At 36.9% G+C, this 18,090-nt stretch overlaps 1 long non-coding RNA gene and 1 gene segment (V, D, J or C); one reads left to right on the forward strand and one right to left on the reverse strand.

Annotated features, from left to right (window-relative positions):
- The first annotated feature begins 309 nt into the window (after positions 1-309).
- Positions 310-1,988, forward strand: LOC113043835 (uncharacterized). The gene is made up of 2 exons (XR_003275788.1): positions 310-422; positions 1,457-1,988. It is a non-coding gene; the product is annotated as an uncharacterized LOC113043835 (long non-coding RNA).
- Positions 1,989-8,755: 6,767 nt separating this feature from the next.
- Positions 8,756-10,598, reverse strand: LOC113043818 (Ig kappa chain V region 3547-like). The segment is given in 2 exon segments: positions 8,756-10,310; positions 10,421-10,598. Coding segments are annotated over 2 exon segments (372 nt in total).
- Positions 10,599-18,090: the final 7,492 nt, after the last annotated feature.

The following is an 18,090-nucleotide window of genomic DNA, read 5'->3' on the forward strand; positions in this document are numbered from 1 at the left end:
TATTAAAATATGAACTTTAAACTGAATGCAATGTGACACAAAACCCTTTTTAAAATCACCCTCTTCAGAAATACTTATCAGCCATGATTCATTTATTATAATCATTTTATATAATAAAGAGTGAGTTTTTGCAAGTGAAGGGTGAGAATAAGAAGAATAAAACACTTTATGAAACATTATAAGCAAGATGAATTAAACATTGACATGATGATAAATTGATTTCAACTGAATAATCTTATTACAAGATTGCACAGTTAATATAAATTAATGTCAGAAATCAATATTGATTCAGTGGTGAGTCAGTGTTTCTCTCTCTGCTGGAGTGTGTGTTCACTCGAGTGGAATAGAGGTTTTTGTACGAGTGTTTCATTAGATTGGATCACTGTGGAGGACTTTTGGTGGAGGAACTAAACTGGTGCTCGGTAAGTCTGTTTAAATTATCCAGTGCAAACAAACTATTTAGATTGTGTACAATTATTATTATTAGCATTTTTTTTTTTCATCCAGAACTTTATGTATTTCATTTTCTTTATTTTTATATAAATTAAATTTATATTTTGGTGACACAATAATGTTTTGTTAATATCACTTAAATACATTAGTCTCTGTGAAGTAACAATGAAAATTATTGTAAAGCATTTATTAATCTCAGTCTATTCCATATTAATTGTTTACTAATACAGTATTAAAATCCAAAGTTTTATCTGCTAATATTAATTAATGGACCCAAGTTGACATGAACTAACAATGAACTAAGATTAATAAATACTGTAACAAATGTATTGTTCTTTGTTAGTTAAAATGAATTAACGCATTAATTAAAGTTAACTTATGAACCTTACTGCAAAGTGTTACACATTTTATAAATATAGTTTTACAGGAAACATTTAAACTAAAATATTGTGCCGTTTAGATATTCAGATGATTTTAACTGAATTATTAAATTTTTCATAATGTGGCTCACTCTTGATTGTATTATTTATCACATATATTATATATGGGAAATAAAAGATTTAAAATGAAAATAAAAATATTGTAAAATGTAAATGGAGCTACTTTCTATAGATCAATCAATGATTTTGAATCTCCTTTGCTCATGTTGTGCTCATAATTCAGTGCATTTAAGAAAACCTCATTATATATATATATATATATATATATATATATATATATATATATATATATATATATATATATATATAATTAAATAGTACATAGTTGCTTAATTTCTAATTCCAGTATCATTTGTAGTCACAAAATATCCGTGAAATTGTGTTTGAAGTTGAATTTCTCACTGTACTACAGTATAAAGACATCATTTAGGAATATAAATCTACTGGGATTAAAGCAGTAAATATCTTAATATATTTTGTTGCATTTTTTAGGTTTCATTGAAATGTATGTAGTGTTTGTGTTTTCTCAGTGTTTGTGAATGTGTTGTGTTTGTCTCCTGCAGCTGGTCCCACAGTGAAGCCCTCAGTGTCTCTGCTGCCGCCCTCTTCTCTGCAGATCTCTGGAGACTCAGCCGCACTGCTCTGCCTGCTCAGCTCTTACTCTCCACAGGGGGCGCTGGTGAGCTGGACACTGGACGGCTCAGAGGTCACCGAGGGGGTTGTGACCAGCGCAGAGAGCGAGCAGGACGGCCGCTACAGCCGCAGTAGTGTCCTGACCCTCAGCAAAGCACGCTGGGAAGCGGGAGAGCAGTACGTCTGCAGAGTAACACATGATGGAGCTCCTCATGAGGCCTCGTTCCACAAGAGTCGCTGTTAGTCGCTCGCAGTGCTGATGTTTCTCCAGTGAGCGCTGCTCTCTCCTGAAGATGAGCGTATCTGAGTGTCCTGTGTCAGGCAGGATTCACATGAGTCTAGTGCTGCAGCTGTAGTCATTTACAACTCAATACTGAAAGAGAGCTCTAGTGTCAAAGCACTGGCTGATCTTTCAATCTGCTGTGTTTGCTGCAACATTCAATAAAGCTTCTCAACAAACTCCATTTGTGTCTGACAACATCATTCAACTAACAGATGAAGATGCATGTAGTGTTTGTCCAGGTGTTTTTCAGGAGCTCGATCATTAGCAGTAAATCTAGTCAAATAAAGCTCTTGGGGTTTGAACATGGTCTCTGGAGACAGAGCTGCTCTATTCTGAGAGGATCACAATCACTCCACCCTGACAATGCAAATGAGATTTTCAGCTCACACTCCCAGAGTCACAGTTTGATTGGTTACATGATCTGGACTGAAACACACCAGTTTCACTTCTGCTGTAGTCAAGCAGCCCAGATGAAAAATATGTAAAATAATAGTGCATACTTATATTTAAATTATATCATACTAAATCCATATTAAATGTAAATATTATTAATGTGATTCAATAATATTTCAATAGCATGTCAGCAGATTAGAAATGCATTCGCATTATAATACTAGTTTATTTATAAGTAGCATTTTTTTTTCTGGTATTACAGATTTTTTTACGATCGCTTTGACAATTTTTACAATACTTCAAAATACTACAAATTTCCTAAACTCTTAACACAGTTAGCACAACATCCGTCTGTGTAGGCTATACAATTAACACATTTCTTGTTGCTTTGACATAAACTGCATAGAGTTAAGACAAATTTTAAATGCTTGAACTTTGTTTACACACAAACTCAACCAAGAACAAAACAATGTAATGTTACTGGCCAATTTCCAAAAACTTTCACACTGTATGCCAGACCAGATAACATCATGTTCTAAAACTAACTTACAGGTTAAAGTCAAAGTGAACAGCTGTTCATGTTGTGAACTGAAGCACAAATATGTCCCCTGTATTTTATTCTATTCCATAGTTACAGGTTTTTTTTTTCAATTGCTAACATCCTTTTTTTCAATCTGTAGTCACATTTTCAAAACACTAAACACAATTAGCACAACATCAGACTGTTGTGATCATACCTTTAACACATTTAATATTCTTTTCACACAATATTCAGAAAATATTCCATGTTTACAGTTTTTTCAATTGTTTACACGCAATTTTGAAAACAGTTCTTTTTGTCAAAATATAATCACAATTATCCAAACACCACAATCAATTAGCAAAATTCCTAGATTGTTTGCAAAATGACACACTTCAGTCAAAACATATACACATATTTGTTAAAATGGTATTTGTTTTCATTTAACCAACAAAGTCATCAATGATCATACACTACTGCAGCCAGTTTCACACTGCTGTGATAAATAAAAAACACATTTGTGAAAAAAAAAAAAAATACATTTTTGGCCAGACATTCTTACTGCATGTAAGAGATAATTTAGGTGGCAAAAACTAGTGAGAAACTCACAACATTATTCATGATTTGTTTTGAGATATAAGGAGAATGTAGACACATACTGTAGGCCTACTATAACTTTACCAAGCACTCCACAACACTTGATGCTGCACACTGAATATTTCAAGTATTTATTTCAATACCTACAGTATTTCTTACCATAATCAGTTACAGTAATCAACCAACAATGATATCAATTACTGTAAACAAATAAAATCTATAGACAAATAAAAATTACTGCATGAATTACAGTACATAAACTTTGACTCTGAAGTAAGGTAAAGTAAAAGTAAACAGAAATGGAAGAAAACTACTGTAAAAGCAACAAGAATACTGTAACTATCAGTCTCTCCGTCTGGCTGGATCAGGCCATAAGATTTCATCCACATCACAGGCTATGTCTTCATTGGCAAGGCACCGTTGGAAGAATCGCCTTGTGACGAATCCACCCCTGCACTGAAGCTGCTTCAATAAGATCACATGCCTGTTCCATGGCCTGAATGAGGGGCAAACGGTCATAAGGCCGCAGGTCTTATACCTTCCACCGCCACGCTGAAAAAAATTATTCTATAGGATTCAGGAAGGGGGAGTATGGGGGAAGGTATAAAACTTCAAAATCAGGGTGATCATGGAACCAGTTCTGGACCAGAGCAGCCCGATGAAGTGAGACATTGTCCCAAACGACAATGTACCACATCTGGTCCACTTGGTGTAATGCTGTGACAATCTCATGCAATCGGTCAAGAAATGCAAGCATCGGATTTGCATTATAGGGTCCCAGGTTTGCATGGTGGTGGAGGACCCCATTTTGTGTGATAGCAGCGCAAAGGGTGATGTTACCCCCTCGCTGCCCTGGCACATTGGTGATTGCCCTGTGCCCAATTACATTTCTCCCTCTTCTTCTTGTTTTTGAAAGGTTAGATCCAGCCTCATCCACATATATAAATTCATGTTGAATTTCAGCAGCATCCATTTGCAAGACTCTCTGAAACACATTAAAGAAAATAGGATGCTATTAATATCTATAGCAAAGTATTTTTTTGTGACAGAACATTATGAGCAGTGCATGATACTACACCATAGTCAGATGAACAATGCATACCTCCACATACTCAGTGCGCAGATGTTTCACTCTCTCTGAATTTCTGTCAAATGGTACCCGATACAGTTGCTTCATGTATATTTGATTTTTCTTTAGGATTCGACCTAATGTTGACAGAGAGAGTTTGGTGATTTTACATCTGAGTTAGTTCTGGCTGCAGATAAAGTTTTAATAGTTGGTGATTTTAATATCCATGTCGATAATGAAAAAGATGCATTGGGATCAGCATTTATAGACATTCTGAACTCTATTGGTGTTAGACAACATGTTTCAGGACCTACTCATTGTTGAAATCATACTCTAGATTTAATACTGTCACATGGAATTGATGTTGATAGTGTTGAAATTATTCAGCCAAGTGATGATATCTCAGATCATTATTTAGTTCTGTGTAAACTTCATATAGCCAAAATTGTAAATTCTACTTCTTGTTACAAGTATCGAAGAACCATCACTTCTACCACAAAAGACTGCTTTTTAAGTTATCTTCCTGATGTATCCAAATTCCTTAGCATATCCAAAACCTCAGAACAACTTGATGAATTAACAGAAACTATGGACTCTCTCTTTTCTAGCACTTTAAATACAGTTGCTCCTTTACGCTTAAGAAAGGTTAAGGAAAACAGTTTGACACCATGGTATAATGAGCATACTCGCACCCTAAAGAGAGCAGCCCGAAAAATGGAGCGCAGCTGGAGGAAAACAAAACACGAGGTATTTCGTATTGCTTGGCGGGAAAGTAGCATATCCTATAGAAAAGCATTAAAAACTGCTAGATCTGATTACTTTTCTTCTCTTTTAGAAGAAAACAAACATAACCCCAGGTATTTATTCAATACAGTGGCTAAATTAACGAAAAATAAAGCCCCAACAAGTGTTGACATTTCCCAACACCACAACAGTAATGACTTTATGAACTACTTTACTTCTAAAATCGATACTATTAGAGATAAAATTGCAACCATTCATCCGTCAGCTACAGTATCACATCAGACAGTGCACTATAGACCCCCTGAGGAACAGTTCCACTCATTCTCTACTATAGGAGAGGAAGAATTGTATAAACTTGTTAAATCATCTAAACCAACAACATGTATGTTAGACCCTATACCATCTAAGCTCCTAAAAGAGGTGCTTCCAGAAGTCATAGGTCCTCTTCTGACTATTATTAATTCCTCATTGTCATTAGGATATGTCCCCAAAACCTTCAAACTGGCTGTTATTAAGCCTCTCATAAAAAAAAAAAAAAACACAACTTGACCCCACAGAACTTGTTTATTATAGACCAATCTCGAATCTCCCATTTCTGTCCAAGATATTAGAAAAGGTGGTATCCTCACAATTATATTCCTTCTTAGAGAAAAATGGTATATGTGAGGATTTCCAGTCAGGATTTAGACCGTATCATAGTACTGAAACTGCTCTCCTTAGAGTTACAAATGATCTGCTCTTATCATCTGATCGTGGGTGTATCTCTCTATTAGTTTTATTGGATCTTAGTGCTGCGTTTGACACAATTGACCACAACATTCTTTTGCATAGACTTGAACACTTTGTTGGCATCAATGGAAGTGCATTAGCATGGTTTAAATCATACTTATATGACCGCCATCAGTTCGTAGCAGTGAATGCAGATGTATCATATCGATCACAAGTGCAGTATGGAGTACCTCAAGGCTCAGTACTAGGGCCGCTACTCTTCACGCTTTATATGTTACCCTTGGGAGATATCATCAGGAAACATGGTGTTAGCTTTCACTGTTATGCTGATGATACTCAGCTCTATATTTCCTCGCAGCCCGGTGAAACACACCAATTTGAAAAACTAATGGAATGCATAGTCGATATAAAAAATTGGATGACGAGTAATTTCTTACTGCTAAATTCTGAAAAAACAGAGGTGTTAATCATAGGGCCTAAAAACTCTGCTTGTAATAACCTAGAACACTGTCTAAGACTTGATGGTTGCTCTGTCGATTCTTCGTCATCAGTTAGGAACCTAGGTGTGCTATTTGATCGCAATCTTTCCTTAGAAAGCCACGTTTCTAGCATTTGTAAAACTGCATTTTTCCATCTCAAAAATATATCTAAGTTACGGCCTATGCTCTCAATGTCAAATGCAGAAATATTAATCCATGCATTTATGACTTCAAGGTTAGACTATTGTAATGCTTTATTGGGTGGTTGTTCTGCTCGCTTGGTAAACAAACTACAGCTAGTCCAAAATGCAGCAGCAAGAGTTCTTACTAGAACCAGGAAGTATGACCATATTAGCCCGGTCCTGTCCACACTGCACTGGCTCCCTATCAAACATCGTATAGATTTTAAAATATTGCTTATTACTTATTAAGCCCTGAATGGTTTAGCACCTCAGTATTTGAATGAGCTCCTTTTACATTATACTCCTCTACGTCCGCTACGTTCTCAAAACTCAGGCAATTTGATAATACCTAGAATATCAAAATCAACTGCGGCCGGCAGATCCTTTTCCTATTTGGCGCCTAAACTCTGGAATAACCTACCTAACATTGTTCGGGAGGCAGACACACTCTTGCAGTTTAAATCTAGATTAAAGACCCATCTCTTTAACCTGGCATACCCATAACATACTAATATGCTTTTAATATCCAAATCTGTTCAAGGATTTTTAGGCTGCATTAATTAGGTAAACCAGAACCGGAAACACTTCACATAACACCGTACTTTCTACATCATTAGAAGAATGGCATCTACGCTAATATTTGTCTGTTTCTCTCTTGTTCCGAGGTCACAGTAGCCACCAGATCCAGTCTGTATCCAGATCAGAGGGTCACTACAGTCACCCGGATCCAGTACGTATCCAGACCAGATGGTGGATCAGCACCTAGAAAGGACCTCTACAGCCCTGAAAGACAGCGGAGACCAGGACAACTAGAGCCCTAGAAACATATCCCCTGTAAAGACCTTGTCTCAGAGGACCACCAGGACAAGACCACAGGAAACAGATGATTCTTCTGCACAATCTGACTTTGCTGCAGCCTGTAATTGAACTACTGGTTTCGTCTGGTCAGAGGAGAACTGGCCCCCCAACTGAGCCTGGTTTCTCCCAAGGTTTTTTTCTCCATTCTGTCACCGATGGAGTTTCGGTTCCTTGCCGCTGTCGCCTCTGGCTTGCTTAGTTGGGAACACTTCATCTACAGCGATATCATTGACTTGATTGCAAGTAAATGCACAGACACTATTTAAACTGAACAGAGATGACATCACTGAATTCAATGATGAACTGCCTTTAACTATCATTTTGCATTATTGAGACACTGTTTTCCAAATGAATGTTGTTCAGTGCTTTGACGCAATGTATTTTGTTTAAAGCACTATATAAATAAAGGTGATTGATTGATATATATATATATATATATATGCAGCCTATGGTCAAATGTCACAGTAAACAATACTGATTATACAAGCTTCAGTTTCAATGTATACTGTGTGGTTAGCTTACCGGTTTTCTCGATGAAATGTCCGAATTACTGACGCAACAGTATTTCTGCTGAGATTTGGTTGAACTCTTTGTCCAGCTTCCATCAATGTCAGTCCATGGTTGATAACATGGTCAATAAGTGTTGCAAGGATTTCTCGAGGTCAAATTTGGTCCTCGTCTTCTTTGTTCAATTTCTATCACCTCTTCAAGTCCTTCTCTACCTCTTCCTCTACCTAGGTGTCTTCCTCTTCCTCTACCTCTACCGCCTTCATCTCCTCTTTGAGCTCCCCCTCTCATTCTCATTCTCATTCTCATTCTCATTCTTCTTCTTCTTCTTCTTCTTCTTCTTCTTCTAACTCCTTCCATTTTTGTTGAAGACAGGTGAACTCACCTGCTGCATTTTATAGCACACCTGAGTGTTGCGTTTTCAAATTAGCACAAGTGTGCTTCCACACCTGGTAGATGTGTTTATCCAGTTCGTTCATTAGTGTGGTAATTGGCAATCCGGTGCTTTGTAATTACAAAGAAGTAACCTCACAGTGTTATCTGTGTTTAAGGTGTGAAAATGTGTGTAGAGTTTTACAAATCATTGTGTGTAATGTTTTGCAAAAATGGGTGAAGCAGACGTGTGTAATGTTGTGCAAATCTGTGGAGGTGTTTTGCTCATTGGAGTAAAATTTTGCTAATTGTGTGGAAATTTAAATTTTAGTTTGTAAACAATCGTAAAAAAAAACTGTTACACAAATATTGTAACTAATTCTTACAAAATAGCTGTTTCTTGCAGCACAGTTTGGTAAGATTTTCTGGTTTTACACTTTTCAAAACTTTACCATGATGCTTTCAACAGCTATAGTACTTTTAATTAGGCATTAAATCTTGTTTTTACATCTTTATTTGTTTCCTAAGCTACTTGCTGTGAGCAGAGAGGTAAAGGCCAAACACTATCAATGTGTTATAATATAAACATAAATAATAATACAATATAAATGTTAATGTGTTGAGATGATGTGTTCTCTGATTGTCAGGCATCATTTCTCCTGCAGTGAGTGTGAAGAGATTTCCACAAAGATCAGTAGAACTGATGTGAGAGACAAACTCAAGCTTCTCTTCAGACTGGAGCCGGAGCTGAAGGTGTTTGGGAACATCAGGTCTCAGGACAGCAGTGCTGGAGTCCTGCAGAAGGACGGTCTGAACATCTGGAGCAGCAGCCTGACTCTCTCGTGATGAGAAGTGAGGAGAGATCATTGTTCAGAGCAGATCCACTCACTCTCTCCTCTGGATTCTCACTGATGTCTCACATCGAGACCAACAGCACATGAGAGACTCCAATCATTCTCCACACTGAGCTTTACTCTCTCTCATCTGACATCTGCTCTGCTTTCACCAACAACAGCAGAAAAGAGTGCATGTGTGCTTTTACACAGCTGTATCATGAAGCTCCTGTGAGGACGCTGAACATCTGCTGATGGAGCTGCTCTATTCTGAGAGGAACACAATCACTCAAATATGAATTTGACTCTTTATTCTCTGAAATGAGTCAGTTGAGTTGGAAAATCCTCAAAGAGCCTCTTACTCCATTAATGTACAGGTACATCGAGAAAACCACCAATAGTGCCAGAAGGAACCCTTTTCAGTCCTACATTAAAACACGTGTCCAATAGTGGTTTGTGTGCTTGAGTTCAAAAATACCACATACTCTACACGAAGAAAAAAAAAATACTGGATTTGTGTTACCTTCTTGTGATATGGCAAATGACTAAGATGTAGTAACCAAATTGTAATATTATCATTGCATGTTTTAAGTTATTGGCAAATGTCAAAACATATCATAATAATGAAAATAAATTATATATGAAAAAATGTTTTTGTTTTACATACTGTATCTCCTCAAGTGTGCTATTACATGGTCCATACTTTCCGTGCACTGATTTGAAGACCCTATAATGACACATCAAGAACTTTTTGAATCTCTAAAGAACCAAAAGTAAATAATAAATAAAGTAAATGTGTTTAATCACATCCTCCATCAGCAGCTGCAGTGTCTCTCAGCTGTATCAGTGCAGTCACTGTGACTCTGACTGACGGAGGTTTTTGTACGACTCTTTATCACTGTGTGAACACATAGCTACTACTGATATAGTGTCTACTCTGACAGTAATAATCTCCTGTATCTTCAGTCTGGACTCCACTGATGGTCAGAGAGAAATCTTTTCCATAGTTTGATCCACTGCCACTGAATCTAGATGGAGTTCCTGACTGGAGGTATTGTATGCCATATATGAGGAGTTTAGGAGTTTCTCCAGGTTTCTGCTGATACCAAGCCAAACCATTAGAGGTTAGTCCTACATCCAGATTACACTCTATTGTAGCTGTTTGACCGAGCTGGACAGTTTTAACTTTAGGCTGAGTCACAGTGATTCCTCTGGATTCTGAAGAAAAACAATAAACATGTAAATTTCACTTATAGCATAATATTGGCATATTAAAATGCTATAAAACAGCAAAAGCATAATAGTATTGTCACAAATGATAATTCTACCTTGAATAAAAGCTGCAATGGTCCAGATGAGGATGATGATGTTGTTCATTGTTGTTGTTGTGTCTTGTGTGATGATGAAGATTGTGTTCTGTTCTGCTCTCAGTCATGAAGTGTTAAACTCACAGCTCTATAAACACTCTCAGAGCACTGAAGCATGTGCTGACCATGCAAAGAAGTGGGCAGGAACTTTAGAATTCTTTGCTTTTCTGAGAGTAAATCTTTGCATACAGTTGAAACCAGATATTTACATACACTTCAGAAAAAAAAACACAGAAACTTTTATTTCTTTACTGTCATACATTAAATCAGAGTAAACTTTTTTTGTTTTAGATAGATATGTAAAATCATATTTTTTGTATTTGTTAAATGTCAGAATCGAGCGAGGGAGAATTTTTATGTTTTTTATAAGTATACATTGCCTACACTTCCTTAGTATTTGGTAGCATTGCCCCAAAACTGTTTCACTTGGGCCAAATGTTTTTGGGTATCCTTCCACAATCTTTCTACAATAGTTCACTGGAATGGTCCACTCCTCTTGACAGAACGGGTGTAACTGGGTCAGGTTGCAAATTTTTTATTTTTTTTTATTTCTTGATTTAAAACAGAAAAAGTTTACTCTGATTTAATGTATGACAGTAAAGAAAGTTTTTGGGTTCTTTTCTTAAGTGTATGTAATTATACAGACTTCATGCCTGAAATTCTTGCAGCATGTACGTGAAAAACAATTTATTTTATACAAATTATAGCCAAACCTAGAAAGTGTGAAAAAAGTGCTCCCAGTTAATATCACTAAAAAACTTGTCACTCTAATACCGCGATCTCACAGAATTCTGTTATAATCACTGCACAATGATTCTATCATTTACATAGTGTCCAGAGCGCAAACACAAATAAGCACTGGATTGTTTGCCAGATCTTTTTCTCAAATATGTTTTTATTACAGCTTTATCTGAGGGTCCTCTTTATTGTTTTGAACACCCCAGCAGATCCGTGCCTGTATATAATATATTCGTGCATATACAGGCCTGGAATGGTCATTGGAAGATTCAGGAATATTCCCAGTGAGCCACACATACTGTATATTGTTCCGGCAACAGTATCACCTTTACATGAATGAAGTCTCACACTGATGAAAGCACAAGTCTCTTGTTCATTTTTGGGCAAACTGGTAATAGTGGTGAAGTGAGGATTTGCAAGCGGTGCTTGTAAACCTGGAATCCCATCGCTTGTGTGTGCACAGCTACTCATAGCATTTATAAAAAATTATAAATGGCATATATAAATATAACACAGGCAATAAAGTAAGCCACCTGACTTCTCTCCAGTTTTTATTTTTTCTCACACACATATAACACAACAAAACCCTTCAGAAACGTGCCAGGATTTAAAGTCATTAGTCATCACCAGTAAAAGTCACATATATTTTTTTTTTGTCTGGAGAGTTTTATTATTTTTGAACACACTTTTAATGTACATCAGAATGTTTCTCATGTTGACTATTGATGCCAAACTAAGAGTGGGGTGTGAGCGCTATAAAGAAAAGTTCATTTAGATTTAGAATAATAATTGGGTGACAACTTGTTGATATGAGTGCAGTATCCCCCCCCCAAAAAAAAAAAAAATTCTATAAATTGAATAAATGAAATGAATAAATATTATAAAATACATTACAAATGGGATCTCTCTGTTTCTTGCCAGCTTCACTGTACTCTCGCAGTATGTGTCTTTCTAGTTCAGCTGTAAACACTCAGTTAACCACAGACTTCTGTTTTGAGGATCTTTTTGTTCAGTATGCTTTGTGTTTTGCAGAGTTCAGTAAAAACAAGACACTGGTGTAATAGGGTTTAATGTTTTTACATTATTTGTACAATTATTGTTATCCTGTATATGTAGGGTTTAATGTAATTACTTAATAAATAAGTTTAACTTCTGCTCTATAGTGGTTGAAAGGATCATATGATGCGATTTCAAGTTCCTTTCTCTTTGGATTGTTACAAGCTCTTGGAGCATAATAAGAAGATTTGTAAAGTTGCAAAGACTGAAGTCTCAAATCCAAAGAGACATTCTTTATAAAAGTTAAATGTCAACCACACACCCCTAAAATGTACCAACATATCTGTCACTATGTGAGAAGATTTGCATAACGCCGCCCAGATGTTCACGCAAAGAAAGAAGGCAACTTTTATTATCGCTGTCGCCGCCAACGCCATGTTGTGGATGCGCTGTGTTTCATTGTGAAAGTGAAATTACTTTGTTTGTTCTTTCAAAAGAGGACACAACTAGAAATCAGGGGTTAAGTTGTATCTATAACACTGTTCCAGAACAGTTCAGCCCAAATATTCAGATGTGTACAGCGCATTTTATGGAGGACTGTTTCCTGATCCTGGGAGAGAAGACTACAATGACGTCTTTTCTGAATCACAGTCTGTTAGTACGTTTACATTTTTAAATAATTTCCCACTGATGATTCAACCACAAGTTTTAAGGAGTGTAGTGTAGGCTTGTTTCTCCAATTATGCAGACATGGTGTGGGGGGTGAAAACCCACGGAAAAACACGAGCGTCTGTAGGCGTGACGTGTGGGCGGAGCTAAAGAATCACGAGCGCGAGTAGGCTTTTGCGTAAGTTACACTTTTTAAGTCTTTTTTTTTTTTAAGGTGTACATGTGGAAAGTGCAGTTTGATGACAACATTGCATGTTGTTTACTTGATGTGCTTACGCGCCGATAGCTAAGTTAACAACACAGAGATATTTGAAGCAGTGCATTATCCTTAAGAAATAAACAATGTGCAAATCCGGCGTCAAACTGGGCCTTGTTTGTAAAACAAGCATCTTCGAAATGCAGGGAACAAACACTTGCACAACTCCGTTGATGCTCTGTAAAAATAAACTCCATCCCCTGGTCCCTTAATGCTGTTTCTCTTTTGGTAATCTGTGCAGGGTTGTCTTGCCCTGGCAACCAAAAACACACTCCTTTTGTGACAATTCGGTCTCTCGCTCTGATCAGTGAATGTCTGTTGTGCTCTCAGTGCTGTGCTCTACGGGAGCGCGCGCTCTTCCGGCAGAAGTGCCCTCAGGACCCATATAAGGAAATTCCACTCCATCTAACGTCACACAGAGCCATACTCGAAAAAAACTTTCAGAAACTTGTGACAAACCATGCTATTTAATGCATACTGAGTTTTTTACACTGTTAAAGAGTTGGATTCCCATGCTAAACATGGACAAAGTTTCAAAAATTAAGTTGTACGTTTGAAGGAGTATTTTTGGAACAAACATGAAACAAACATGAAATAGCATTTCACCCCCCCTTTAAGTTTACGCAGCAAGTTATGCAACACAACACGTAAAAAGTCAGTATAAGTCATTACAATCAGTAATTATGTCCCCATTGCGACAAATGCCTGGTGTGTAATAGGTTTAACTGGTTTTGTCTTGTCGCACCAGGACATGGCATCATAGTATGTTAATGGGCGTATTTCTGTCACATGCTTGAGTCAAATGTGGAAAATAATGTGTTTATTTATTTATTTATTTATAAGCATCAACAGCAACAACAATAATATTAACAATAAGCAAAAAAAAAAAAAAAAAATACAAAAAGGATGTCTAATGTTTTAAAATGGAGAAAATAATAAAGGACAAGAGTCATATCAACTTCATTTTAAACTACCATTTTAGTAGGCTTATAAGCTTTTTTATAGCTACAGAGTCAAGAATAATTCACTGGATAATGTTAATTCACTGAATAATATTCTCTGGAATATTGTAATATAACAAACAAATCATTGTATTTTATTGTATTTCTCAACTGGAATGTTATATCAAAATGATTAATGTTTTGTCATTCAAGATTATGAAATGTCTGCTGACAGCGCGGTTTACACAGTTACACAGAACTATACTCAAACTAATAATTAATAACTGGGTCATTCCTGGTATGCGATAACATTTTGGCTTCATAAGAGTTACATGATTTGTATGTTTTTTGCAAATAGTGAAATTATTAACTATTATGAATGGATATAGGTCAAGCTCTGGGAAAACATTCCACCCTGTGAGGGACATATATATAGTTATTACAACATGTTAATAATGTAAATGTTAAACAATAATGAACTTTTCTTGGATATAACCTGTGTTAAAATAAACTTGTCGATCTTTAACCTTCTGTTCTCAAGTACATACAGCTCCAAATGATGTATTGTACGATCAGCCCTTGTTCAAGAATTATATCACTGAGGATGCTCTAGCTTTGATTTATAATTTTACAGATTAATATGCAGATGTCATTCCTGAAATTTAGCAGTGTGTCCATAAAAAAAAGCAAAGCAAAACAAAGGTTTTATACAAGTTCCGATTTATACTGTATATAGTCAAAAAGTGTTCCCTTAAAATCACAAAAACTTAACTTCACTTGTCTTAGTCCATCGTGATCTCACAAAATGTAGTTATTATAATCAATGAAGCTCTCTTCACTGCACAAATGCTATTTCACTTACAGTGCATGTTACACTACTTTTTGTCATAATAGGATGATTCTGGAGCTTGCAGAACACTGAATATGTCTGTGATTGGCTGCTCTGCTCAACACTTTCCAGAGCAAACACAAACACATACTGCATGGATAATTCATTACAGCTTTCTTTGAGGATGCTTAGCAGGAGCAGCACTATGAAGGAAAGCTCATTTAATTTAGAATTGTAATGGGGTGAAAACGTGTTGATATGAGTGTAATAATTCCAAAGAATTTATAAAATAATAATAATCATGGTAATAATAAATAACAAATGAAATCTGTCTCTTTCTTGCTGCTCTGACTTTACTGTGGCAGTAGGCTGCTGTCAGGTTTGCATCTCTTACTCTTAGATTCATCTTTGATGATGATGATGAAACCTTTATTGCCCCGAGGGGAATTTGTTTTGCACTCAAGGGAGCCACATTTAACATTTACACCAGTGATCCTCAAATCTGGCTCGCGAGATCCACTTTCCTGCGAAGTTTAGCTCTAACCCTAATCAAACACGCACGAGTTTGCTAATCAGTGTCTTCAGGATCATTAGAAAATCACAGGCAGGTGTGTTTAATAGAGTCGGAGCTAAACTCTGCAGGAAACTGGATCTCGCGAGCCAGAACAAAACAAAACAAACAACAAAACAGCAATGGTGTTGACATACAATCATCAATCTAATCACTAACATAAATCCGTAAATAATTAAACAGATAATCAATAGTGCACATTTAAAAATGTCTTTGTGCCTTTGTCTGATCTGTTCAGTAACTGAATGCTCCGCAGCACAAATGATGTAATGGCACATTTAGTTTTTGTCAGGGACATTCGAAATCTGCGTCCAGAGGGGAGGGGTGAAAACTCTGAAAAAAGTGGGTGGGATGGATCATCCAGTATCCTCAGAGCCAGATCGAGGGTAAACTGATCTACGAGACTGGAGATGCTCTGCTTTCGAGTATCTTGCTAATGTGTTAGCAGACCAGGTAAGTTTGTGATCAATAATAGTGCCCAGATACTTATTTCCCCCGTAGCTTGTTGATCTCTATCAAGTCTTAACGGTGTACCAAAGCCAGGTAGGGAAAGACTGTCATCATTCACTGTATGGTTCAACCAAGTCTCACTGAAACATAACAAACAACTATCTCTGTATTCATACCGGTATTGCGTAGAGGCATGGAGTTCATCTAATTTGTTCCTCAGCGATCTCACATTAGAGAGGACCATAGTTGGTAGTGGGGGTTTAGATCCTCTCGCCGAACGCGGCGTTTAATTCCTCCTCTCGAGCCACGCTTCCTCTTTGTCCTGACAAATCGCTGTTCAGTTGGACGTAGGCATTCCAAGGGAAAATCTGTCGGAGGTGTCCACTGCAGCAGTGTTGTTAGGCCCAGCTGAAGTAGTTGATGTCTGCCGTAGGTTATCCTGAATGGCTCAGCGTTTGACAGAAGTAGAGAGAGTACAGTGATCGCCAGAAAGAGTCCAAACAGTGGCGGCTCCAGACAATTTTGATTGGGGGGGCAATGGGGGTCCTGGTCTTTTCAAGGGAGGTCTCATGAAAACCAACAAAAAATACAGTGGACATGGCTAATAACTGCATATTTCTGCTACTAAACAACAAAAACACCTTTGCAATGTAAACAAATGACAGGCTACATTTGTTATTCATATCCTTCACACTGCACTTTGATGTCAGGTATATTATGCATTTTTATTGACATTGATATTTTTTACATTTATTTCCAGACAGATATTATTGAGTTTACAGGCTAAAGTGGTCTTTCTGTTGTAAACACTGTTGCTATTGGTAGAAAAAATATTTGCATCACATTTAAAATATAATTATATTTTAATTCATTTCTGAATTGTTTTTATTTTTATAATGATAATTCAGAGAATGAGAAAATCTGAACAAGCCTTACCAGTGTTGTGATAATTATTTTTACGTGTTAAAAATAAATAAGTACTGTAATATAATAAAAGTTTATTCAAAATAACATAAAAAAGACCAGACCCCTCCATGCCTGTGAAACCTTTCTCCCTCAAAACAGCACGCTAGTGTTACTTCTACACTACAGGCTACACACAGCAATATAAAACAACGTATCTGCCATGTTCTCACATCACATCGTTCTTGTAAAATAATAATAAGTAAATAAACATCAGAATCAACTTTGCTGAGAATGAAACACCACTACCAGCTGCCACGATGTGAAAATATCCTCTAGCAATTAAAAAATGCGAGTGCAGCATGAGGAATCTTCCCGTTGGATGAGGTCGTAGTCAAGGTGAACGGTCATCATGCTGGTCATTTTATTTACGGCTAAATTATTATTAATAAATTGTACTAATATTATGATTGGGCGTGGGCAGGCATTCACAAAAGTTTGTTATTACAAAAAAGATTTGAGGAAATTTTGCTTTGACAAAAGGGCACTTGTCTTAAGGGGCGGAGCAGGTGCTCAAGTGAACCGGTTCTTTCGGACAATTCGATCAAGTAAAAACCAGTTGAAAAAAAAAATGGGTTCACCGGTTCTTTTGCGCTCGATAATGCCGTCATTGGCGATGATTGCCCTTCATTCAAGCCTTTGGTTTACCCGCGCTTATAACATTAGCACAGGAATCAGTTTTCAGAATCAATCACCAAAAGAATCAGTTCGGTTCAGATTGCGCTCTGTGTCAGTCTGCTTCACGCTGAATCAGCGCATGCGCAGTTATTCATCAGCTCATCGGTTCTCGAATCGGACGCGTTCCGGACAGAACGGTCTCGGTTCAGTGTATGAATAAATGTCGAAATAATTATTATTTATTATTGTTCTGCGTAGTTGAAGAGAAACATCTTTGGATCTTTATCCCGAATATATATATTTTTTATCAGGGAAGAGGGCTGGGGGGGTCACAATGGGGGGTCAAGGCATTTTTTGGCAGGGTCTTGAGACCCCCAAGACCCCCCTGGCGCCGCCGGTGGTTCCAAATAAGCCATGTTACCGTCCATTGTTTACATCCAATTGGCAGACGTTTACACCTCGCGACATTTAAATACACAACTTGACACCGTGGACCGTAATTAATAAACAAACAAAAACTAGAAAAACAGGAAGAGGAAAAGAAAGAAAAAAGACAATGTGTACTAACAAACATTGACCAAACAATCAGAGATCCCGTGT

The sequence above is a fragment of the Carassius auratus genome, chromosome 25 (assembly GCF_003368295.1).
Source record: "Carassius auratus strain Wakin chromosome 25, ASM336829v1, whole genome shotgun sequence".
NCBI classification, from domain to species: Eukaryota; Metazoa; Chordata; class Actinopteri; order Cypriniformes; family Cyprinidae; genus Carassius; species Carassius auratus.